This window comes from Macrobrachium nipponense, chromosome 47 (genome assembly GCF_015104395.2).
Source record: "Macrobrachium nipponense isolate FS-2020 chromosome 47, ASM1510439v2, whole genome shotgun sequence".
Taxonomy (NCBI): domain Eukaryota; kingdom Metazoa; phylum Arthropoda; class Malacostraca; order Decapoda; family Palaemonidae; genus Macrobrachium; species Macrobrachium nipponense.
Window position 1 is genome coordinate 23978642 of NC_087222.1, and position 27130 is coordinate 24005771.

At 36.6% G+C, this 27130-nt stretch overlaps 3 protein-coding genes across 6 annotated transcripts in view; 1 reads left to right on the forward strand and 2 right to left on the reverse strand.

The window, feature by feature from the left end:
- LOC135204765 (PDZ domain-containing protein 11-like) overlaps positions 1 to 4610 on the forward strand; it is a 30759-nt gene extending 26149 nt beyond the window's left edge. The window contains exon 3 of the mRNA XM_064234928.1: positions 2628 to 4610. Coding sequence (XP_064090998.1) covers positions 2628 to 2888 — 261 coding nt within the window. The 3' untranslated portion in view covers positions 2889 to 4610. The remainder of the gene's footprint in view (positions 1 to 2627) is intronic.
- Positions 1 to 27130, reverse strand: part of LOC135204766 (gastrula zinc finger protein XlCGF57.1-like) — a 236252-nt gene that overhangs the window by 106965 nt on the left and 102157 nt on the right. The gene's annotated exons all lie outside the window — the stretch shown is intronic.
- On the reverse strand, positions 3247 to 22450 carry LOC135204764 (transport and Golgi organization protein 11-like). 4 transcript variants are annotated; one of them, XM_064234925.1, is made up of 6 exons: positions 22298 to 22450; positions 21387 to 21482; positions 12855 to 12952; positions 12090 to 12155; positions 7921 to 8066; positions 3247 to 7735 (listed from the first exon to the last, which is right to left on the reverse strand). In XM_064234925.1, exons 1-6 carry the CDS (start codon positions 22413 to 22415, stop codon positions 7528 to 7530), a joined length of 732 nt encoding a protein of 243 aa, XP_064090995.1. In that variant the 5' UTR covers positions 22416 to 22450; the 3' UTR covers positions 3247 to 7527. The 4 variants fall into 4 exon arrangements, with proteins under 4 accessions (XP_064090995.1, XP_064090993.1, XP_064090997.1 ...); XM_064234923.1 differs by having other exon boundaries at positions 21351 to 21482; XM_064234927.1 differs by lacking the exon at positions 12090 to 12155.

Genomic DNA, 27130 nt, shown 5'->3' on the forward strand with positions numbered 1-27130 from the left:
CATGAGGTTCTCTGTGATGTATTTGATTGGGCTAGTGCATGAGAACTAGCTCCATTCCATTTACCTTTATTAAAGTATATACATATTCACTATGTGAGAGCTGTCGCTACCTCATTAGTTTGTTGACAAGTTGTCGCATGAGGAAGAGTTTAATGTGGTGCAGAAGTGGTGCAATTTGGTTTTGCTGTTCAGTACCTTAAGTATGCAAAATCATGTTTGGATAGGATAGCCCTTTGTCCGCTACTAGTTTTCCTGAACCAAGGAAAGAGCAATTTTTTAGGCTTTGTTTTTAATCCCAGGTTTTAGTATTTTGGGAGCATGAAGTTACATTGATTGGTTGAGCAGATCTGGTCTAGCTGCACTACCCACCATCCTCTTCTCAAATGTGGGAATCAGCCAAATTTAGCAGTTGGTATGATGTATCCCAAATATAAATTTTCAAAATAAAATGTATTATTTGGGCTTAGCTAAAGTAGACCCCAACCAGCCTCCCCACAACTTAGTGGGCTGTCAAAGAGAATGATGTAAGCTAACTTTAACAGTGGGTATTTTCAAGCAGTTGCATGTGACCATTGTTTCTTCCATGTCAAAAGGGATCTAGGACCATCTTGTTAGGTTTATTCCTTAGCTATGTAAGCATTACAGCCGCCCTCATCTTTTGCTGTCCATGCTATGATTGTTTTGCCTGCTGCTCCAGCTGTCCCTGCTGCTTTAAAGATTTTTTCTAGGTTTGTTTGTAAGGCTGCACCTCTTGCCCCAGCTTTACTTGCCAGTGTCTTGTGTTTTTCTTTAACATAATTCATGTTCAACTGCATGTGCTGAAAGCAATTCCATTTAAGCTTGTTGCTTCTGCTGTTTGGTTTCTATGCAATTCTGTGATACCTGTTTTTCGTGTGGAACTGGTTTGAACTGATGTCCCTTCCATGCCTGTAACTCTTGTTATTGTTACCGTGCTTACTTTTGCAGTTTCCTAGGTTTAAGGACACTATATCACTTCCTGTTTCTATTTGAGAAGTATGCATTCATCTATGGGTTCTTCTGTGGTAGTTCAAGCATAGGTGCACATTGTTCCTAGGAGTATGCTTAAAGGAGAGGTTGTCTAGAGATTGAAACTGACACAATGATGCATGTTCCTTTAATTCACTTGTCAGGCTGTACGTACCTTTTGGCTATTAAGGACCTTGTGAATTTCTGTTTTCCTTAGACATCAGATATGGGACTGAGAACCCTCTTGACTTACTCCTGTTCCCTGAGGCTGTATTGAAGAAGCTGTTGGAGTAGCACACATCATAAGAATCTGACTGGTATTGATCAACTTTAGTGCTTTATCCTCCTTCAAACAGTTTACTACCCCAAGGAATATTTGACTTCAAGCAATAGGAACTATGCTGAGATGGCAGGATGTTAGCTACCCTCTCAAGACAATTTTACCTGATAACCCTAAGTTTCATCAAGGAGGAACCCTAAGTTTCATCAAGGAGGCATCAGTTGCCAATTTGCTGAAGGAAAGTGGGGAAGAAGTCTGCAGCACCATCCCCTGGAAAAGGTGACAGATGATGTCTTTCCTTGCTCATGGATTGTTCTTTGGATAGCAGGACCTTGTCTTCAGATATTGGAATTATCGTAGGAGGTAAGAACAGTGCCTTGGGTAGTTGTGGTTGTCAGGGTCAGTTAGTTCATCCCTTAGATGAAGACAGGTACCACTGACTTTGCAGGCGGTAGCCTGTGGGGTGAGATGTAAGTTCATAGCATGACAGTGAGATACAGTTGATGATCTAGAAGCAGGTGATTGAGCAATTCAGATAGATTTTGAGGGTTTTTTGGTCTTGCTTTTCTTGTTCCGAAGGTGACGAGTGGTTGGCATATGATTGGTGCATGATCATAAACCTCGGTTTCCTTAACAAGTACTTGCAGCAAACTCTCATGATGCAAAAAATGGAATTGCCAAAGTATTCAACTTAGGGATTTCCTTTCATGATCCATTCCATTTGTTATCATGGAAATACCTTCACTTTGTGACCAACTGTTTCATTGTGATTGCAGCTTGAAGTCTATTCTCACAATTTGGCACCACTGGCATGGGGCTACATACAGAGGTACTTGATGATGGCTGCAATGGTGATAGAGTAGTGACAGGACAGGATCAAGAGACTGCTATCCATCATTTAACATTCCTATTGTCAGTCAAGATGTGGCAGCCCTTGTTTGGTCATCTTGTCCTTGGAGAATTATTACAGACAGCCTTTTCAGGATGAGATCCCTGCAACACTTGTCAGTTACTAAGCCACAGCCTTGGAAGAAGAGGGTGTGCAGTGGTGGCGGCAAGACCCTAAGTTACCTGTCACTAGGAATTCCACTGGCTCCTTGCCTTCTGTACTTTGAAGAAGAAAAGATAGTCTCATATTCTTAGTCTTAGAGACTTAGGAGTATCTAAGACTAAGAATGTGGGCATATGATTGTTTGTATGAAAAAGCTAGTTAAAAAGAATGTGGGCATATGATTGTTTGTATGAAAAAGCTAGTTTTAACTAATCTCTTTTAACTTTAAACTTTGGACATTTTATTGTGAAGGAAAAGTTTGTAAGAAAATACTTTGGAGAAAGTGCTCAAAGTCAATTTTTCTAACAGCTTGGATTCAACATCAGAGGAGGAAAGGAACATTATTGTGGAATATATCTCTCCAAGGTGATGCCAAATACCGAAGCTGAGCGACTAGGCCTAAAAGAAGCAGACCAGATACTTGGCGTAAATGGTATCAGTTTTGAAGATATTGAACATGCAGGAGCAGTGAAAATTCTCAAATCTAATCAACACATTGATATGACCTTAAGATTCTTCCCTTATGGTTATAAGAAAACTTACGAGAAAGTTGGGAGAAGCCCATCTTGAAGCTTGATTCACCATAAGTGTTTGAAATCCCATATTATTTAACTGAAATTCCACATTCCAGTTAAACGAGGGCATCCACATGACCACACAGTGCCTGATGTGTAAACATTGTTGCCAGAACATCAACAGGAGTGGGAATATCCTCCGATGACATCAGGAGTGCAAAAATTAAAGGCATTGATGAGACAAAAAACATTGAATATATAATGTATTTTACCTTGTAATAAATTGCAGCTAATGCATTCATCTTGTTAACTAATGTTTAATACTGCAGATCAAAGTAGCTTAAAATCTGACCGGAAAATGAATCTGGAATCCTCCATACCATAAAGGTAAGAACTTGCTTTCAAACAAAATAACAGTTTTGGAAAGTTTATTAAATACATGACTCGCCTGGAGTACAATCCAACAATATCCATATTCACATACTGTTCTCTTTGTTCAAAGGGCACTACAAAATGGACTATACTTAGTATAACGTGACCACACGACAGTATAATACTTCCACAAGCAAATCCCTGCTTATAGAAAGTATTTTACTTTCAAAAGGTTAAGTTTTAATGGCAACTTTCATAAGCTGGAACTAAAAAGTACTTATGCATGAATAAATAGTTTAAGAGCAAAGTGTAATATATCAGTTTAGTCTTCAGCAACATTTACAGCAGTATATACACATATTACAACACAGAATGTCATTACACCATTTCCTAGGAAATTTCAATCATCTTATTTAAGGGGAGAAATGTAATGAAGGTTCCACCTATGACATATGAGAACTTTCTCACAACATGTCAAGTGTTGTCATTATATCCTTAAACTTTCACGAAAAACAGCAGAATTAGTCGAAGAAATATATTTTAAAAGCAGTAAATTGTAATAGCAATAATGGCTTACCTAAGAAGAATTGCTATCAACAGTGATCTTTTATTTAACAACTTGGAATATGTAACATCCATCACAAGAAAGAAACAGGAAGAGTACAAATGACCAGAATTAATAGCATTTCCTCAGTGTATCATCCTTTGATACCAGTAAGCCATACTTGCTCAAAAACTGTCGGCTAAATTTATTTTGTGAACTGACCGAACCTTCAAAAAGGGTGGGGTGGAAATGTTCCACTACATTGTTTTTCTAAGTAGGAAATTCCAATATTGTGTACATATATATATAAATCTGCATGATAGGTTTACCTAACAGTATTTTACCTAAGAGTATAGTGTTAATATCAGTCTCAAGAGTATGCAATACCTCCTTCACATTACTTGAAACAAAATATTATAAATATAGAGAAACTGAGATCAATCTAAATACGTACAGTACTATACTAACTTCAAGAGGAGAGAGTAACTGTTCAATATAGTCTATGTCCCTATAATTTCAAATTTATACATGAATGCACTTGCATACAAAGTTGACAAAACTGTAAGGGGATATTATGAAAAATAATGTACAAAACTGTAATAAAATTAATGTGATGAAAAAGTCAAGGATTACTACATGTATAATAAACATTCTAATCTCTTGACTTAAATATTTGACATTTTGTTTAACAGCAGTAGTTCTTTACCAAACCTTTGCTACCAAAATTTGGTCCCGAATTTCAAGGAAGATTCCACCAATGACATAACTACAGCTTCACAATACAAATAAAAGAATCTTGGATACACTGAAATGTAACTGTCAAATAAACTACAGGTTACATTTAGTTATCACCTGTCCCCTGATGATGTTTTATTACTAACATTTGTCAAAATGTATTCTCTAAAATATACACACCCAATTCTCTCATCTTAATACAAGTTGGTCTAAAAGATGACTAAAATAAAATCAAAATATCACAAAACACACAAATTATTTACATGTCTTTGTTGTGTACCCCTGGAATGCTCAGCGACAGTTCCATGTTCACAACAGTCAAGATTATGCAAAATCTGCACATCCACAGCCATACTCAACATAACTTACCTGAAGAATAAACGCAATGCAGAGAAGTACAGGTGAGATGAAATGTGTCAAGTTATTTCTCAAGTGACATTCCTCTGAATCTTTTTAGAAAACCCCATAAGAAGCAAATGTAGGCAGTTTACTAATCCTAAAACAAAATTCATATAAATATTTATATACATATAGTAATGCGCTTGCAATAATTGTTCCTATGGAGTTTCAATAATTTTGGCTTTCTTTCAATGAGCAACTGGTTTATACTTTACAGACTAAATCTTGTTATAAAAATAAAATAATTCAATTGTCAATTCTTGCTGTAGTTTTAATAGATTATTCTTGGTTGAATAATCTATTAAAACTACAGCACTCCTGTGTGGAGCCATAACATGATGCAAATTTTTGTTCTGATATTCTAATCTTGCATGTCCAGTGCTGTTTTACATTATTCAAGTACTGTACTATACTACACTGAATTTGCATTTACTAACCCAAAACTGACTGGGTGTGTAAAAAAAAAAATTGCCATTTCTTTGAGGTTGCTGAACTCATTACTACCCGTAACAAAAATGACAATCAAATGCTTACCTAAATTCAACTTTTATATGAAATAGTCATCATCTTAAGCAAGCTTTAAAAGTCAAGATAATCAAAAGCATGTGAGTGTAGGACAATCAGAAGGATTACATTTACATCTGGTTGTTATATAAGTGTGGAAGGAGAGGATACTTCATTGTAAAGAGCACTGAATGTATCAGAACATTCTTTAATGATTCAAAAAAGGATATTTTTATTGATATCCTCTGATGACTTTCTCCATCAATGGTTAATCAGCCTAATACCATACAAATAGTATTTAATTTTTTTACTAATGAATATCTTTGACTATAAATCTTGGATGCAACATTGAGTCTACTAGAAAAATTAAAAGTATAACAAAAAAGGAGCTGTTAACAACTGAATTTATCTTATCGCCATCTAAAACAAGTTATCTATTATTCTGTATAAGAAATAAGATCCTTGGATGAAATAATGAAATGGCAAAGCACCACAAGTTGTTTCAAATTTTCAAGTTCCAAAATTAAGCCTTTGAAACATGTTATAAATTAATATTGTCACAACATACTTTGCCTACGTGAAATAATAATAATAAAAAACATAGACTGAGAACATTAAAAGACATTTTGTAAAGGACAATACCTTTGACAAAGTTTGCTATCACTCAAAATAACTGGCTTTCAACTACACTGCTTTGTTATGGTAATGGAAGAAGGTGAAATAAAGTACAAATTCTTGGCTCAAATTTAAAGATAAATGAATATATTCATCAGTTATCCAGTTCCTTCTCAATACCCACTACATACAATGTCAATACATGTATTTGCGTTATTAGAGAAAAACAACAAACTAGATTACATTTTGCAAACCACTATGTAATTTTTTAACAATTTTCTGATGAGACCTTTAACAACATTTTCAAAAAACTTTTCTCAAAAGTAAACAGTAAAGGAAAATGTTACTTAAATATGAATTATGCAACTTCTGTCACATACCTTACCATAACTCAAGCAACAGCAAACTCTAATTAACCTTGGATTTACAGTACTTCACACAGGCTCTAAGAAAAATATATGCCTGTAACTTATAAAAACCTAACGCTAACACTGCCTGAATAGGCCATTTTGGTATATACTGGACCCTGTATGGGTGCTAAATGATGATGCCCTGTTGGAACCTATATTTTGGAGTCTCATACTCTTTAACTGCCATCATTGCTAAAATTCCATTAAGGCTGAATTGTGCTTACCAAAATACTTGTCTTATAAAACTTGTATTAGGGAGGCCTCTGTGTTTAGTTTCAGCATTCTGAAATTCTTGTTGGCCAAACATTAAAAAATGTATAAAACTTAGTCTGCCATTCACTGTAAGGTTTGCTATTTAGCTACTTATAAGTAACTAACTACACAGCATCAACAAGTCTCTTGTGAAAACAAATATGTAAGATAATACTACCTCATTTTAAGCTATACTGGCCATTAACTGCATGTGGAAGCTCAATAAAGATTACTTCCATCTTGCCCTTTATGAATAAAAATATATAATAAAAAATGGCTTTGCATACAAAAGCTGTTTTTTATCATAGCACAAAAAACCCTACAATTAAATGTACTGTTATCAAAAAATCATTTTAATGAATGCCCCATTTCTGCAATCATTCCAAACTGAAATTTTTCATGAATACCTCCAAACTAAAATTTTACAGCCTTTGGAAGCAGTGTAACTTGAAGGATTAAGTGACTTACTGTATTATTTGCAATAGCTATTGGAGCCACTTACACTAATTTTGACAAGTGCTGTTTCATATGGTTCAGAAGGACACCTTCAAAAATAACACTTGCCAGATATTGGAGTATCATGATGTACATGGGATGAACTTCTCTAATGCTCATAAGCAGAGCACAGCTTTAAAAAGAAAAGAAAGAAATAAAGTCCATGTACAAAAACAAAAATTGCAGTTTTGGAGTCCCTAACAAGCCATGAAAGGGATATAAGCTAGTAAATATCCTCAATACAAGAAAAATCCTCATTACAAGAAAAAAAAACTTTGCACTTCAACAAGCACCATTTAATATCCAGGGGAAGTCTGTCTGAGTAAATGGCAGCGATAATTTCATACAGAAAATAACCATTAATTCCTTCAGTTTCGGTTTATCCAAAGTATTGCTTTGATAATGAAATACGCAACCCCCAAGGTGTACATAATCATCTCTCTGTGTGCACGCTGCTGTGTGTCCAACTCTAGAGCCATTACGCGCCGATTAAGACGACCAACCTGCCTCCGTAGTAAGGATACTTCTTCGCTGGGACTGAGGTCTGTTGTAAGTCCCGGTGTTCCTGTATCACGACTGTTGGAAATTAATAAAAAGTTTTAGTCCTAATAAGGTTACTGAATCTTCAATATGATTACTATCTAGAGCAATCAGTAATAAAATTTCAACCTATATAAGTATACCCTTAACACACTTGGTACTTTACTACACAAAATCACATGAAAATTCTTACTCAATCAAAGTCTGCTTGGCCTACTTACCCAGTAGAAATATAAGTGTTACAATTGTGCGGTAAAACTGTTGGGGCCAAAGCAGGGGTGCTACCCTCTTTTTCATCACTGGGGGACAAGTCTTCAGCAGCACTTGGATATGTGTAACTGTCCAATGTTATGCTTCTTGGAGGGGTCTGAAATTGTAATATTTTTTTCAATAAATACAAAACTTATGCTTACAACTATACACCTGGTTAAAATTAGAAACATTTAATGGCTAATTAGACTAGTTAAGACACCTTCCATATCTAGGAGGGAGTTGCATGTCTTGCTTGTCAAATGTTCAAACTCCTTGACACCTGTGAACAAGAGAAGAGTACCTACTGGAGATACTGAGAACAGATTACCATCATTAAATAAAAGGTTACTACCTCTATAACAATATATTTTGTAAAGCAAATGTGCTGATGCAAACAAAAGGGGTTGGGGGTGGGGGGGTTTTCTGCTGCCAGTGCACTGTAGGCGATACTAAAGGATGTTTACACTGTCCCTTTTGGCCCATAACTGAATCCATTTTTAGCCCTGTTACTTTACCTCCATTCCCATTTCCTTTGTCCAATCTCTACCTATTACTTTATAGCGCAACCTGAGGGGTTTTCTCCCAGTTCCACCGACAGATCCTTGTACTTCATCTCCTTTATTTTCTGGATCTCTCTATCATGCAGTCCAACCACTTCAACTCCCTCTTTTCACTGCCTTAAGTGGTGAATGCCTAAAAATGCCTCAATGCTTGGCTTGGCAGCCTAAATTTCATATATTACTGATTCTCAAACTCTTCAATTGTCATGCTGTTCAACTCAAAATAATTACTGCGTGTACAGGTACACTACTATTTATATATTCATAAATTTTTTTGTACTGTGATTTTTACAGAATGTCCCCTTATCACCTTACTATTCATACTAAGTGATACAAACCATGTCAACTCATGAGCAACTAACTCCATGACCAGTTTTAGATTACACAGCAGCACTGAAATTAAAGTTATAGCTCAGAGAAGTAATATTCATTATAACTGATGAGCACACCAGCACACTTTTCAAGGTAAAAAATTTTATTTTTCTACAAGATATTCCTATACGTATTTCTATACTCAAAAGTGTTGACAAACAAAAGCCTGGCAAATTCTTAATTCACAAACATCTAAAAAGTAAATGAGTAAATGACAAAGCCTGGAAGAAAGTTGGACTTGTAAGCAATAAAATGGTCTCTCAAAGTTACTGCTACAACTTTAAAATTAAAAATTTTTTATCAATTTGTATTTTTCATAGCTAACAAACCTAAGGTCTTAACAATAGGATAATCTTCTTGCACCAGCTGGAAACCAGTTAAAAACAATCAAAGATTGTAAAGCAAGAAACATTTGGCATCTGGCAACTATGTGTATATGAGGTGGATGCTGGTCACTAACCAGGCATAGAACCTCGTGACACTATAGTCTTTCTTTGACCACCTCGGAGAGTACTCACTTTTGCTCTCCCCCCAAGTCGGTTGCTTTGTTTGCCCATGATTTCTTTGTTTCAGTGTGTTTGAGTGTGTGCTTTCTTGTTATCATGGAGTCCTCTGATTCTTCAAGGCCTTGTCAACGCATGTGCCCCAGCATTTCATGGTTTTCCGTGCTCCAGGTTTTTGGCTGCTACCAAGTCACATTTCTAGAAACTATATAGATGTTGCCAGATTGGCAGAGATGAAATGGAAAAGACTTTAAGAAAGACCGAGATCAAAGGGATACTGCAGTCTGAAGTACAGTAGACCACCTGTATTCCATGGGGTTAGGGACCACAACCGCCCACAAATACAGTGGTACCTCGAGATACGAAATTAATCCGTTCCGAGGCGGCCTTCGTATCATGAATTTTTTGTATCTTGAACCACATTTTACATGTAAAATGGCTAATCCGTTCCAAGCCCTCCAAAAACACTCCAGTAAATTTCATAATAAAGCTAAATTGACCTATAAACAATGAAATACTACAACAATTTGGACCATTCAATACCTAACTTAATACGTACTGCTAATATGTACTACATAGTACCTGTAAATAAAGTGTATTAGTGTACATAGTATACAAGAAATACTGTACGTACATATACATACGTATGTAGTAAAATGTGGAAGCTTACCTTTCGAGAGTGAGGCTATCTCCGAAAGTGGCGACAGAGGAGGACGACAAACAGCAGATACGTACACTTAACTTTACGAAACGCACAAAAAAATGTCAGGAAAACAAACTAAAGAAAGCATCCTCTTCTTTCCGTGAACTTCAACTTTCTTGGGACCCATGACTACGTATATACTGTACGTAATTATGTTATGTAGTATACGTATGTAGTAAAGTTCTCACACAACACAATAAAGTATACTACAACGAAATCACTAACAGATTTACATTAATAAACGAAATCGTATAGTACAAACTAATTCTGCGTGCTTACGATACCGATGATGCCATGAAGTGGCCGAAAGAGCAGACCGCTACATAGATGCATCATGGGATCACGGGAGAGATGCTGACCAATAGGAGAGAAGGATCTTATGGCAGTGACTAGCATCAGGAACCAATGGGAGAGCAGGAGGATGGTGGCGAGTCTACCCAGTTGTTTGTTTGTATATGGTGTTTTTACGTTGCATGGAACCAGTGGATATTCAGCAACGGGACCAACGGCTTTACGTGACTTCCAAACCACATCAAGAGTAAACTTCTATCACCAGAAATACATATCTCTTACTCCTCAATGGAATGGCCGAGAATCGAACCCGCGACCACCGAGGTGGTACGCAAACACCATCCCAATCACGCCACCGAGGTGCTTCTACTCAGATGGCGGCGCACGAGTTTTAAAATTGTTATCGGTGGTCCGGGTGAATCTCGGACTTTACAACAACAACCTTTCGTATCTTGAACAATTTTCGTATGTAGAGCCGCAAAAATTTTCATATTTGCTTTCATATCTCGAGTTTTTCGTAAGTTGAGCCTTTCGTATCTCGAGGTACCACTGTAGCTAAAATTTACAAATACCTGAGATCCCATCTAAAATGCTTATAACGGTCTATTTTAATAGTGAAAACACAGAATATACCTTAAACTATCATCCTAAAATGTTTATATGTAACTGCCTAATTAATACTTCAAACGCCAAGTATACCTACCTTAACTACCATCCTAAAACACACTAATACAATTTCAAAGTCATCTTACATTACACTTAAAAATATATGGCTTACAGGTATGCGTTAACACTCCTGTTACTCTTCCCAAGTCAAAAACTAATTAAGTTCCCCCCTATATTCAAGAACGCATATCTTCTTTCACACAGTATTCAAGCCTTACCATTTTCTTTTAACGTAGATGGGGGTAACATTGGTACACATCACTTGGCAAAACATTTGAAAAAAAAAAAAATTTTTCATTGATATTTTTTTGCATTTGCATTAAATATCAATATTTGAAAATCAGTAAATAATTTTTTTCTTAGAAAAAATTATGTCAGTTTTTTATTTGAGTTAGCAAAACCACCTTTGTTTTAGCTTTTGTGCCAACTGAAATATAGTAGTTCCAGCCTGCATTTGTAGACAGAAAAATTCGTAAGTAGGTTAATCCGCAAATCCTGACCAAGGAATACATTGAATACAGTATTATAAATGAAATATCTCACTGATCACCAATGTTCATGGTGCCAGATCAATATAGTCACCTAAGTGAGATCAGTATTTTTTTTTTTTTTTTTTTTTTTTTTTACCTTTCATACCAATGCCCATCAACTAAGGTCTACAGTATGCATGCCCAAACGATTTGTAGAGAGACATTATCACCATGGGCTATCCAGGCCCCTAATATCTGAACCAACTCCTTCAGCAGCCCCACTATTTAGTATATTCCTAATTAATCTTGCTGCTGAAGCTTCTGCAAAGGGAAATTTAAAATCTTTTCCTGCCTGCCTAAGGAGTCCACAACTATGTATGCAATGGAAAAACCTGCACTGTGACTGAAACCATAGTCACAAGAAAAGTAACAACAAAATTAAATGATCCGACAGTAACTAAAGAAAATAAGAAAAATAAAATCAAACATGCAAGAGGTTAGGCTATAGTCTACTTAGTCTAGCCTTAGCAACAAAATCTATGAAAAAGCCAATATCTTTTGCATCTAACTTACTGATACATAGGGCCTAGGGTTTGAAAATCGAAGCAAACTGTAATGAAGACCTTCTTGGCTGGGGTTCTGTGATTAAAGTAAAGTTTAAACGGACTTTAGTTCTTAACAGAAAATTAAATGTAAAGAAAACACCCATGCTTCCAACAGTAAGAATAGAAAGCGCCACATCATTCTTTCTGGTTGATATGAGAATGATTCCATAAAAATAGGCAAATAAACAATAATAAAAAATATACAATACAATAGCAAAAGGAAGCATATTGCAGTTAGAAAATGGAAAATAGATAGGCCAATTATCAACGAAAGAGTTCAATCAATACGAAAGAAAAATGAAGCAAGAGCAAACAGCAACATATGCTCAGTGATCAATAGGAAAACCAAAACTACAATTAAAGCACACTAGTATAGGATACCTCAGATGTACCTAAATAAAATAAGTTTACAAATATCAGCTTAAAATAAATTAAGTGCAATGTTTAACATTAAATTTTTTTTTACTCAAGGAAAAATCATTGCATAACTCTTTTAGTTCCAGACTTCCAAATTTCCAAATTCATTTTTACAGAAGTAAAACTTCCAGGTCCTTTGAATACTATTATTGTTAGCTTTGTTCCAGTTAATAAAACATAACATTTTGCATCTGAAGTCTTCTATACATATTACAAGGGCAATACTAAACACTTTACTTAAACCCATTCAATTCTTGGATGTGGAAATTAGATGAATGATACACTTGAACAAAGAACAGCTATGTATATTTCTTACCTGTACTCTATATAAGGTAGGATCTGGCTGAGGCATGATAGACTTCTCTAATTCCACCTCACGAGGTATACCCCTAGTGCCTATGTGTTGTTCTCCTCCTGGAAATTTCAAATGATTAACTCTTGAACTACAACATATATACATATTGTACATCCATCAACGCACAATAAAAACTATGCTTATTTGAAATTACTTAATATCTGATAAAAGATATCCAAAGGTTTCCATGCTTTGCAAAAACTCAGGTTTCACTCCATGCACCTTACTCTTGTTCCATGCTTGTTATTCCAAATTCAGTACTGGTTTCAATTCTTGAAACATATATATAAAAACACATTACATGACAAACCAGAAACCACCACCAATTATTCAGTACCAATGCATGGCATAATATACTGTAAAGACATTTAGGACATGAGAATAGCTGATGTTGATCAACTACCCTACCACAGAGTAGGGGATTACTTCACTGCAGTCTCCTCTATGGGCTTGGATACTACTAACTGCAAGTAGAGGTTCACAATCCCTTATCCAAAACCCTCAGGGTAAGCTGTGTTTTGGTTTTTGGAATTTTTTGGATTTCGGAAATGGAGGTTGCTCCCGAATACACATGCACGTTTCATTTCCAACAACAACAATCCGTAACTAAAAAATGTACAGCATAAAAAAGAACCGTAATTTTGTATATTCGTGTATTATCTGATCTCATGTATCATGTGATCCTTACCATTTTGTCCCAAAGCATGATTTCAATAGTATATACGTATCTTGTATAGTGAGAGATTCATTTTCAGTAGATTACAAGAGTTACTATATGCTTAATCTGCAGATTTCTTTTTTGGTCAAGAAATGAACAATGAGCAGGCTGCAAAATGTTTTTGTGGCAAAAACACCTGAAACTCAAAAAATCATGTGTAGTACTTCAGTTTCATTTTTTAAAATCCTGCTTTGATAATTTAAAAAAGAAATTTATCTCTGAATTGGGTTCCAGTAATACTGGAAAATACAGTCTGATGATGATTTTAAGACTATAAACACCCAGAAGACAAATAACACATGATCGCTTATTCATATTTTATATGTAATACGATAATAACATGCAAACGTAATACATGCAATATAATTTGATACAGTATTCATTGACTGTAATACCACATGATGATGCTCCATCCTCCACTAAAAAATTCTGGATAAAAGATTATAAGCCTGTACTGACATAAACAACTGATGGCAGTAACTAACAAGCATTTATTAAAAGTTGTGTTCAAGTTTTCAAGTTATGAAAACTTGCCCATTCTCATTGGTGGCTTCCATACATAAAAATAAATTACAATTTTACTCATGCTAAGAAAGAATTCCACTAGATAAAGCTACGTAAATAAATACTAAAACGAATATGTAACAGACAAGCTGCAAAATGTTTTCACAGGTAAAAGCGATATCCAGAAGTGGCAAAATCACACCTAATGCTTTCAAAATAAAGTAATCTGCATGATTTAAGCCAACTTTGTTGATTTACAATAGAAGGTAGCTCCAAATTGTTTCTTCTAACAGCAAATGGCAATGATGTAAACAGTTACTCAATCAGCAAAGACTTTGAGAAAGTAAACAATATCAAATGCAGATGGCATACAATGGCAATGATTATACGTACTCTGTAGTGCATTAACAATATGATAATAATATATGCAATATACTGTAATAAGATACAGCAATCACAACCAGTTCCCGGGTTACAAAGCACCCGACTTGCACCAAAATCTTACGAAACTAGTAAAAAACATTCATAATAAATCTGGTTCTGACAAACGGAACAATTAAGAAGTAAACCCTTAAGTAAACTCTTCTCGGGCTGGTTCGCAGGGATTAATCCTGAGAAGGAAAAGGGAAAAAAACAAAAATTTATGATGTTCTTAATTGAAAAATCTTTCCTTTCAGCAAAAATAATTTTCATTTTTGAATTATGTAGATAAATTGATCTTTGTTGTGTCCAAAATGGGCATTCAACAAGTAAATGCTGCACTGTCATGGGTGTTTGACATTTATTATACTATTGGGTCAGCATGTGGTGTTGGCATCAAGTGACCATGCAAGAATCTTGTGTATCCTATACGGAGCCTTGTTAGGATTACCTCTTTTGATCTTTCTTTTTGTGAAGATGCCCTCCATGCATACACTTCAGTTTTTATATTTTCAAGTTTATTTGTGGTTGGCATTAAGGCCCATTCTCTTTTCCAATCTTGGTATATCAATGGTTTGACAGATGTTATCCAGTCTGACACAGGGGCATGTGTAATTGTTGAAGGGATAGTGCACGCTAATTTGGCAGCCGAGTCTGCATTTTCATTTCCTTTTACTTCCATGTGTGCTGAAATCCAACATATTTCTATTGCTAATCCTGATTGGAGGAGTTGATGAATATCTTTTTCATATCTCGTAGGCTGGTACAAGTTTTTGTTAATTGTTGGTCGGTGCAGCATATGAATACACAACCGAGCAAGATCCTTGCGGGGTCAGTGGCGTAGGAATACAAAACGAGGCAGACTGTGTGGGTCAGTAATCAGTAGAACACTATTGTGGTATGTTGTTCTCGCATTAGTGTACATACAGCATATCGTGCTTCATAACATTTCTTCTGGTAGTAAAGCACCATTGTGGTACATTGTTCTCACATTAGCGTACATACAGCATATCACACTTTGTATCTTTTTGTCCTTTATTATACCCGAGAGACCATGAGACGCATCACTGTTGTGCACGACATTCTGAGACGCCTCACATACACTCCCCGCTACCACTCCGCCGCACAGATGTTCATAGAAAACCACCTGGACAATTTAAAAATCATTGTTAGGCGAACAATGTCCAGTTTGGCAACCCGAGTGAGAAACAGCAGCATCTCGCTCATACAAAGCATCCAAAGGAGTGAAGCAAGAAGAAAATCTAAATTGTGGGAAAGATGGGAAAATGAGGCCTTTGTCCCCTAAAGGACTTAATCTCTGTATTGGCAAGATGTCATCTGCAGTTTTTGTCATTATTGCATTTATTGCTGATATTTTAATTTTTCTTTATTACTGTGATTACTATCAAGCTAAAGTTTTTTTTTTTTTTACATTCAATTTTTGTATTTAGCCCTCTGGACCTGACTACTGTAACCACCTAAGGTCTCTAGTTGAAATTTAAGTTATATAATTTGTCCACTAACTGTTATTACTCTCAATGCATTTTTTTTTTTCTCACCAATATTTTTACTGTTATTACCAGTATTATGATTACTACTAGCTTTTATGCTAACTCAGCTATTTTGTGGATAAGTGCCGATTATTCATTTTCTTTTTCTTTTTTATCATGTCTCATGTATCTAGATTGTGTATGTTACTGTCTGTATTTTGTATATTCAATGTATATGGCCCTAAGCTGAAATAAAGCATATAATATAATAATAATAATAATAATAATTATTATTATTATTATTTATTATTGTTATTGTTGTTGTTATTATGGCTCCCAAGTATAACATTGCTTCTTCTGGTGGCCATGTCAAAAAAAATTAAAGATATCATGATAGAAGTGAAATCAGACAGTGAAGTATTCAGAAAAGGGATAAACCACCACCAACATAGGTCGTTCACTTGGGTTAGTCGGTTGACGACATCTACCATTAAGGATAATGAGTGTATCCTTGAACACATGGCAGGAGCTCCTCCTATGATATCGACCATGATAACGAAACAGCATAGTGGTCTTAATGTTGAGATGGAAAGATTAATGTTGAACTGGGCTGAAGACCAGAATCAGTGTTGTATTCCTGCGAGCCTTATGGCGATTCTAGAAAGACTGGTTTAGTCGTTTTAAGGTTCATGCTAATTTGCATAATCTTAGGTGTAGGACAAAGCTGCTAGTGCTGATGAGAAAACAGCAAAAAATTTTCCTTTTGGATTGACTGAAATAAACTGGGAGGGGGGGTTTATTCTGCTCCACAAGTGTTTAAGTGGATGAGACAGGCTTATTTTGGAAGCCTATGCCTATTCGTATCGACATCTCAAAGGAGGTAATGCTAGTGGCAACTTTAAACTCAAGCCCTTGTTAGTGCATTTGGATGAGAATCCAAGGGCACTCGAGGGATTTTCAAGATCCAACTCCCTGTCATTTGGAAGGCTAATAAGAGGGCTTGGACACACCTTATATATTTGAAGACTGGTTAATCAATCACTTTGTGCCAGCAGTGGAACAATATTGTACTTTGAAAGTTCTGCCCTTTAAAGTTTTGCTTTTGTTGGATAATGCCCCTGGACACCCTTCACAATTGAATGACACGTACCCTGTGAATACTACATCCATTTTGCAACCAATGAACCAAGGTGTCATTGCCTCCTTCAAGGCCAAATACCTGCAAAGAATGATAAACAATGCCACTGACGCCAAGAAAGAAATAAGGACTTGACTCTCAAGGAATTTTGGGAATCCTACAACATTTATGAATCTGTGAAGAATACTCGTATTGCAGGTGCTTGGGATAAGGTAAAGCAAACCAATATGAATGGGGCCTGGAAGAAACTGTCTGCAGTTTGTGCATGACTTTCTGGGCTTTGAGGAGAAAAGGGCACTTGAAAGTGTCACCAACAAAATTCTTGGAATAAGTAAGAATCAAAGTTTGGAGGTGGATGCTAATGATGTCAATGAGGTGCTGGAACCCCATGAAGAAGAGTTATTTGAACAGGACCTCATTCAGCTGGAGAAGCAGATGATTGAGTCGAGAAGGAGGAAGAGGCACCATTACCAGACACTAGGTTATTAAGTACTAAAGGCTTGTCAAAAGGTTTTTCCCTGATAGAGGTAAGGATGGTGTGTTTCAAGGGCAAAGAGCCCAACATTGCAAGGTACACCAAGATACATAGAGTGGTCATGGGTGGGCTTGGTTTTTACAGGGAGACTTTGGAAGAGAAGAAAAAAAGAACTGACCTGCCTAACCTTAATCGTTATTTCAAAAAGAAATCTCTGACACCATCTACCACTACAGACACAGTGATCCTTTCTCCTAACCCAGACTCCCCTGCACACCTAGACTCCACCGCACTTGTATCTCCAGCTCCATCTGCAACTTCACATAACCCAGTCTCCCCCCCTCCCCCCACCTGGATCTCCAGCTCCACCTGCAACGTCGCATAACCCAGACTCCCCTGCACCCATATCTCAAGCACCTTCTGCATCTCCATCATCCCTACAAGCCTGTCTCTACATCCTTCAAAATGCCCTTACCAGAATGCAAGCCAACCACAGGATTAAAGGTAAGGAATTCTTCACTTTTTTTCTTTATTTTCATAATAAATTCTTTAATATCAAGACCCAACTTAAGCTAAAATCCAGCACACAATAAGCCACAGGAACGGATCTCCATCATAACACGGGAACTGCCCGCAGTAACTTTTTGTTAGGTATACGTGTCCTTTCTAATATTTCTTTGCAAAATTATAATTACAAATGACATACTATCATAAAAGTCCAGAACTTAAACCAACAGCAATCCCTGGGTATATTCATGAGCAAATAAATAAAATGACATCATGGCAAATCTTTAATCAATTTGTATTTGTATATCCCTGAATCTGCCCCCATTGAAGTTGCTTGTTTGTGTCCATGGAAAGACCATCCTATCTATACTCGGTTTTTTTCCATCTGTCTACCCGCCTGTGGTGTTTGCGTATGGTAACACTGCGTCCCGGCCTTTAGATGGTTACATTCAGCTTACAATCAACAATAACAACAATATCCTATTTTGAATACTAATGGTGTAATTCGCATACAGTAAATTACTAAAACACTTTTCAGTTGCAAATGTACTCCCAGATACTATCCTTTTATTTACCTAAAACTTACACATAGCGTAACTATCTAAAGCCTGCGACGCAGTGTTACCATACGCACACACCACAAGCGGATGGACAGATGAAAAAAACAGAGTATAGTTAATTTTGAAATGTCAGTTTTTACAAGTTTGATAAGGCAACACAAGAATCATCAGCAAATAAAAATACGTATACATGAGCTCTAAAGGTTGTTTACATTATTATTACAATAAACAGAACAGGACTGAGAAAAGTTCCTAGTGAGACACCTAATATGACATACCCTAAAGATCCACATGTCCAATTTCCTTTGAGTTTGTTGCATAGAATAATGTGATCAGCTATGCAATAGGCCTTGGCAAAACTAAAATAAATACCAGCATCAATTTTACTGCCAAATTCTAGGATTCTAATTATTGACACTGGTTCATTAGCTGTGATACTGTAGATCTCCCCTGTATATAGACATGTTGGTTGGATGGGAGATCAGTTTCAGTTAGATGTTTGGAAACTGCTTTCCTTATGATTTCCTTAAAGATTTTATATGTTGGGATGTTAGTGATAAAGGTCATTATGATGTTAGGAGGTACCTTTAACTGCCTGGCTTCAGTGCAAAATGTGACTGGATGTGTGAAGATTTTTGTGATGTTATTATACTTGTTCATGATTCCAGCTATGTGAGATATACTGTATGTGTTTCCTCAGTTAAGTTTGCATGATTTCAATGGCATTAACCTAACAAGTGGTCTGGTTCAGATGTGGAGTTCATACTCAAGAGAATTTCTTTTTCAAAATTTGTTTTTATGTAAATTCAATGTTGTGTGATGATAGGAAATTATTACCACTAATATGGAAGAAAGCAGCAGGATATTCTATCTAGTGAATGAAGGCTCCATACGAACATATTTGATTGTCTGATAATCAATCAAATATTTGCTCAGATGATGTGATACAGGACCCATTTACTTTGAGAGGACCAATTTCACTTTCACTTTTCATGCTTACCTTCATATAACAACATCTTTTGTAGATTCTTCCCACTTGGTTTTAGACTTCGTTCTACCTGCATTATTTCAGCTGACATTCTTAAGACTCAGCTTGAGCTGAGCAGTGTCAACCTCATTTTTCAGTTTCAAAATGACTCCCCAGCCTCTTAGCATTACGTAAGTTACCAAGTCTGGTAAATTCTTAGCAGAACAACAAGAAAGACTAAGAGAGTAGTTGTGCATGACAATCAGTTGAACACAATATGCAGTGCCACATATGTATTATGCAGTAGCCAGAATGTGAAAATTAGACTGAGTTTTCTTCTCACAACTGTGTTGGCCTTGTTCTAAAGGTTATCTTTTTGCTGGAGATTATAGGTTTCATATATATCAATTAGCTTATTTAAACTTTCTTGTTTCAGGTGCATCACCTTGTACTGGGACAACTACTCTTCTCCATACTGTATTAGGAAAATCAAAATCCCTTGGCACAAATACATATATCAGGATTGGGTGAGCCCAGTGAATTTATTACTGATACTATAATGTATAAGATGCTATTCCTGAAGGACTGCTCCAATGGCCTGGCAATAGCAGGCATTGGTAGAGATTATCTCAGATATGCTGTGGAGGGAGGCAATATGTTAGTAAGATGCCAAAGTCTACCTTGTTATATGAACTGCTAGGAAAGAGCATATACACTATTTTCATTTGTTCTTGATAATATTTTATAATTGTTTCTAAGATATAAGATAAGCCATCATTTTATTAGTTGACAAAACTGACAATGTTTGAAAAACCTTCTATGAAGAATTCAGCTTCTTTGCCATTTCATCCAAGTAGGTCTCAGTGAAGACACAAAATGTATAGTTTTCTTTACTGAAATGCTTATTTACGATACTTTTTTTTTTCTCCTACACTCTGATGATAGTAAGCTTCCAATGTTAGTTAATGGAAAGGAATGGGGCCTTAGTTGTTTCAGGTAGGGCCAGCAGCAGCGTTAGTGTCTTCATAACAGCACAGCAAAGAAAAAAGTGAAAATCAAGAGTGGAGTAAGTGGAAAATACCCTCAACCCTTGCTACATGCCATTAGTCAACTACCTAGTTACCGGGCTTTAAACATGGACCAAACCGGCTAATGATACATATCCGTAATACAAGGGTTTGTATTCTTGAACAGACAAGTTTTGCAATAGCTCTAAAATGAGACTAAGTACCCTTGTTGAAGAATATGTGAACCATTCTGAGTTTGTATTTTTTTTTCATATCATAGATACTACTTCCCCAAGTGAAATTCAAAGCATTATTGCTGTATAAGTGAAAAAGGTTGCTTCTACTACTACTACTACTACCACCTTATCTGTGGGGGAGATAACCTGCCAAATTTCAGAATGAAACAGAATGTCTGCATATCAAACTAAAGCAGAATACAAAAACTGACCCACGCCATATACATTTTTCTTTATCCTGAAGTCTAGTAATCATCAGACTTCATCTTAGCATGTGAAATTAAAGCATGCAGTTATTTTGAAAGCATATGACAGCAATATACGGTTAAAATCAACAAAACAAACAAAACAATACCTTCCCTTCATGACTCCCAAACAAAAATATCACAGATGCCCATTAGTGCTCTAAAGTCAACAACTGAAAAACTAGTTTACCTGCAACAACTAGCTTCTCGGGTAACGACACCATACCTGCCACAACAATCCGGTCTGGTACATTCATTTCAAGCTTCTCACTATGGCCATTATATCGAGCCCAATTGACTGTTGGGTCATCTTCATTTTCACCTTTGAATAGGAAAAAGTAGGCATAATAGCATCCACAGCTACCATCTTCATATCATACTCAAATACCTCTAAACCAAGGAGAAATTTAACAAACAGCAAGGGTGGCGAGAGGTAATGTACACAAAAATCTAAAAAGATTCTTCATATTCAACACAAATTTTTAAGAGGTCAAATCATCATTCTTTGATATAAAATAGCCTTACTTTAAAACCAGTAAACTAATATGAGAAACAAACACATCTCTATGAGGGAAAGGAGGGTCAAATATACCAGCAAAATATTGTCTATCATTATCATAATCTCCAATTTAATAATACTGTTCTATCTTTGAAAAATGTATAGAAAATATACTAAATACAAACTATATTTTCAAAGAGCTTTTAAAAGATATAAATTTCTCAAGGCAGCTACTTCAAATGAATAGAGGCAGTCCCAGTTACTGGCAGGGGTCCCATTCTCAGTGGGGTGCTGTTAAGTGAAAACGGCCATTAACCGAAACTCGGTGATTTATGGTGCCTTTGGCACTGATAACAGGTTAACAGGACCTATGTTAGGTATGTTAAGGCACCATAACTCTATTATCAGCACCTTATGGCACCAATAATAACCAGAACTTGGCCCGTTATGGCGCCATAAATCACATATTTTATGGCCATAAAACCAGATCACCATTAAAAGGGGACTGCCTCTACACAATACAATAAATAGTTTACTGATTAGTAATTCACTTTTCTGACAAAAATTCATGCTAAGCAAAAGTACGTAAAAAAGAATCAGATGCAAGTGATACAGAGTAGAGAAAACAAATCCCTCACCTGTAACACGTATTCTCTTTGGAACCTTCATGACGGATGTAATATCTGGTTCATAATGCCCATCATAAAAGTGGTCAAACGTTCCCGAAAACCGCTGGGGACTTGTTATGTTTGACATCTGAAAGAGAAAACAATTTTGAATTTTAAACACATGGAGACAATAAAAATAATCCTTGCAGGTTTTAACCACTTGCCATTTCTGTCTCTGCAGTTTGCTCCTAATATTTACTTTCAAGTCAGTTCTTAGATGAGTTTAGAAACCCATTTGGAGCATTTTAGCATGGTATTTTTGAAAATTGTATAAAAAATAAAAGAAAACCAAAAGAGAATAAGTTCCTGTAAAACCAAAAGAGAATAAGTTCCTGTTAACCAATATATCAAATTTCTACACATACCACAGTAACAGAAAATTCCCTACCAAAAAACCATATCTGTAGTTGTTTAGAATATTAATTAGCAGCTGTTTAATGCACATGACGAAGTGTTAACAATAGAAGCTGAAGCAGTGGTGGTAAAAATCTTTAAAAGGTGGAACAGAGTGGAGGGGACTGAAAATCTAATCTATGAACAAAAAATTTATGGAGAATGAGAAGGAAGCAAAGAAAAATGTAGAAGGAAGCAAAGAAAAATGTACAATCACAAAAGTTGCTGTGTTGGTTGTCAAGAAGGTGAAGGTACCAATACAATGGGCAGTGTCACAATACTTTCTCAAGATTATAAAGTATACAAAGACCAAGTGATTTTCAGAAAATGCAACGGACATGAGATTGGAGAAAATTTATTTTACAATTCATCCCATGTACAGTAGTTTGATGAATAAACATGATGATTAGGTTCACCCTACTGAGTAGGTTAACATATACAGACTAATTAAAGTTTCTGCAAGTTTGAAAGAAAAGGCAGAGGTTCAATGTACAATAGGGGTGTAAAGACAGTCTGTTACTTGGAGACAGGTCTAATGGCAAGACTAAAAAAGAAGCCTCGCATTAGCAACAAGTGGCTTAGCCTATGTTGGGTTACCATATTTAAAGGTATATTAACACCCTCCTTTTTCCCACCCAAAAATATCACCTGGGTCATATGCAAGTGCACTACATATACTTGTACCCAGCCAAACTTTATAACACTTTAAATTACCAGTATTTACTTGAATATCATCCTCATTACTGTTCTACAGTGTTACCTCAACATAACAGATAGTTCAGGGGTTTTCCCTTCTGGTAAGTAACAAAATACACAAGGCTGGCAAATAACCTGCAATATAGGATTTCCCAAAGCCAACTCACTAATTTGTGATACAATGCAGTTCCATATACGTACTGTAGTATTATGACCCATCCTAACTTACTTTATAATTATCACTCAATTTAGATTTGCTTACCATTCAAATTCAGCTTCGCTAAACAGAATCTGCAAAATGAATTGCTTCTAAAAATACATGTATGTACTTGTACCTACTTGTGCTTACAATGCTATATGTAAATTATGGTATAGGAATGGAAGATAGAATTTAGGGAAAGGCCAAGCACCGAGATCTACGAGGTCATTCAGCACTGAAAGGGAAATTGAATAAGAAAGTTTGAAAGGTGTAACAGCAGGAAAACCTTGTGGTTGCACTATGAAACAACTGACAGGAGAAGATGGAAAGAAAGATAGAAGACAATAAGAATGGAGGTGCAGATAAAGGAATGAAAAGTCATTGAAACTAGGGGCCAAAGGAATGCTGCAGAGAGAGAGAGAGAGAGAGAGAGAGAGAGAGAGAATACTGCACAACCTATCCTAACATGAATACATACATGCACTTAGGGTGCCATGCCCCACCAACCTGGTCAGTGGGAGAACCACCAGGTAACACTTAACATTGAGCACATGGACTGGCATAGGCTATCCCTTGTGGTAGTAGGTTCACAATGATTTTGCTAAAACAAATGAACTATTTATCATATTCAAAATCATTTTTCACCATTCTTTAAATGCTTGGGGTTTGATCATGGAAATAATACAACTAGGACAGTAAATGCATTTGGGAGGCAGTGTTTAATGGGTTTGGAGCAGGTGACCATGTTTAACATCATCTAGAAAAACCTTTCATTATACCAATTCTGTACAACAGTTTCAAAGGCATCATATTCGTCAAGTGTTGTAACAGTAAACAAAGATTAATGTCACATGCTTCTGCTTTGGAAGATGGAACGGGAGAGAACGGCTGCCTCTGGACCAGAGAGCGGATATATGAACCATACCATTTTGATTTGTTCTGATCGGTTGGATTTTTGAAAAATTACTAGGCCTAAGGCATGACCTGTGTCAACTAGGCACATTAGCATTAGCTGGGTGTAAATTAACTACCTGCGACCTGAATTTGGGGCAGTCAGCTTGAAACACGACGGTCACCATGAGAACTATGGGAGAGCATTGCTGCAAGACACTATTCACATCAGCTGGGTAGCTACTTATAAAAAGTTACTTTTCGTGGAAAACATTCTTATTCTGCAAATTGAGAGTACTCAATCACGTAAGTTACACCCCAAGTAACATTGTATATCAGAAACAATTCAGCAGAGCTAAACTTTCGTTCGCAACCATGATCTGTTATAATGGCTACAACCTAACCAAAAAGCACCTTAACCTAACCATCTGTAGTGCTTTCCCCTAACTTAACCAGAATTTAACTTCCTACTCTGCCTAGTCCAGGGGAAGGGAAAAGAAGGGGGATCACCACCCCTCAACTCCCCAAGTAACGCTTTGGTTAACATCAAACTACAAAAACCTGCCTAGGTAGGCTACCCGTTGATGTTAGGGGGAAACACCGCCTTGGATCCATCGTCATCGGGTTGATCAACCTTCTTCACTCGATATTTAATTGGTGAAACAAGAATACAATTACAACTTTAAGCATACCATTCAAAAGGTTGAAGTTTCATCAACATAATGTGATATATGAATACGCCATATGAACTAAAAAAAAAGGCATGCAAGGTCCTAGTAAAATGTTTTCAAGGCAGTTTTTAAATCCAATATGGCGTCCACCGACTGAGGTGCCGTTCGTAACCAGCATTGATCGGACATCCTTCCCAGCGCTCATTTGAACAATCTTAGCGTAGATATGTAACGTATATTGATCTTACTCAAGATTGCTGTTGTAATCAGCACAATAAAACATTTTGTTGCCTATATTACTGAAAGTATGAAACTTCTTATTCCCGGGGTCATGGTTTGAACTGAAAGTAATTTTACCTTGTAATTGGTGGTTTCATCCTTACTGCCATCATAACTGAAACTCCACAGTGCTTATTTGATTGTAATTATACACATTTTGGTCTTAATTCACTCCAAATGGCACTTGAACTACGTTGCAGTTCCTGGTTCTTAAGCACTCACCCCACAAACACAGTTGCGGGCAGCACACGACTACACTGTTTATGAGGTGAAAAGCTTTATTCCCTTAATTGTTTACCTTACTCATTATTTAATTTAACTTTACTTTGTTACTTCAAAATGTTTATTTTAATTCATGTCTATTATCCCTTTATTGCAATCAAAATTAACCCCAAAAATTACAGATATTTCTAAAGTAGATACAAGCAGACAGCAAAATGTCATCGTTGCCAATTTAGTGGCTCTTCACACATACGCTGATGCATTTGCAGGGTAGTTTACAGTTTAGTTGGCCAGGCCGCGCAGCACCCTTTGCCCTGCCCATAATCCTTCCGCCAAGGTAAGTAGTTCCGTGACCGACCCGGCCGCATAACAACCGCTCGGGTAAGTAGACCCTTCAACACCTGGAAGACCTACCACGACCCACAAGGCACGACCATTCAAAACAGTTAACATGGCATTGCCATCTAATCCTCATCCATCACATGTTGCTTTTGCTGCTAACCCGGTTACGTTTTCAGACTTTATCAAGTTCTGTGACAATATTGACGTGTTACATTCGTTCCTATTTAAAAGTGGCCTTTTAGGCGATTTTAGTGGTCAATATGAAAACTGCATAGGGAACAATGAGCCTCGTGAATGAGAAAGACAGTTTTGTGCCGTAAGTCAGGTTAGTGTGGTTCGTTTGGTTAGGTCACAACCTTTGTTACCATACTGGGGGGTCCAGGGGGTGAAGCTCTCCAGCCAGGTTAGGGCACGCGCCCTAAGTAAGGTTAGGTTGGTTTGTTTGGTTAGGTCAAAATCATTGTTACCATGGGGTGAGGCTCTCCGGCAAGGTTAGGGCATGCGCCCCAAGTCAGGTTAGGTTGGTTCGTTTGGTTAGGGGTCAGTTTAGTTAGCCAGGCCAAACATTGAGATGACATCAATCTTCTACATTTTTGGTGTTATAAGTAAAAATTTCGAAAGCATCATGGAGGTATGTTTGCACTGCGCATGGCTAGACATTCATTAACTTCTGATTAACCTTAAAATATGACCGTAATTTCTAACTTTGGGGAAAATGGTAATTTCTAACTTTGGGGAAAATGGTAATTATACAGAATAGTTCCGCATGGACTGCAAGGAACGTAACCGCGGATACGACATCCACTAGGGATTGGGGCATCCAATGTATTTCGCCATGTTCAGTACTGGCTCCCGGGGGTTAATTAGTGTCATCCTAATAAATATTACCTAAAATTCTTGTTCAGGAGGTAAAAATGTATAGAAAACCGCAACTGCCATAGTCTAGGCCACCACGGAATAGTACTGTAGATCTACCAAGAAAATACTTAGGGTAAAACATCACAGCAGGCCAAACAGGCCACCTACATTCAACGCTTGCCACCCTCCGAAAAAGTACATTATAACGCGTCCTGACACCGGAGATGGGCATCAGTCGCGACTTGTTGTTGG

Coding starts and splice junctions, on each gene's coding strand:
- LOC135204764 (XM_064234923.1), bottom strand. CDS start 22,415: ATGTCAAACATAACAAGTCCCCAGCGGTTTTCGGGAACGTTTGACCAC. Junction 12,156..12,854: donor CTACCTTATATAGAGTACAG/GTAAGAAATATA, acceptor CTTTAATCACAG/AACCCCAGCCAAGAAGGTCT. Junction 8,067..12,089: donor ACCCTAGGCCCTATGTATCA/GTAAGTTAGATG, acceptor TTACAATTTCAG/ACCCCTCCAAGAAGCATAAC.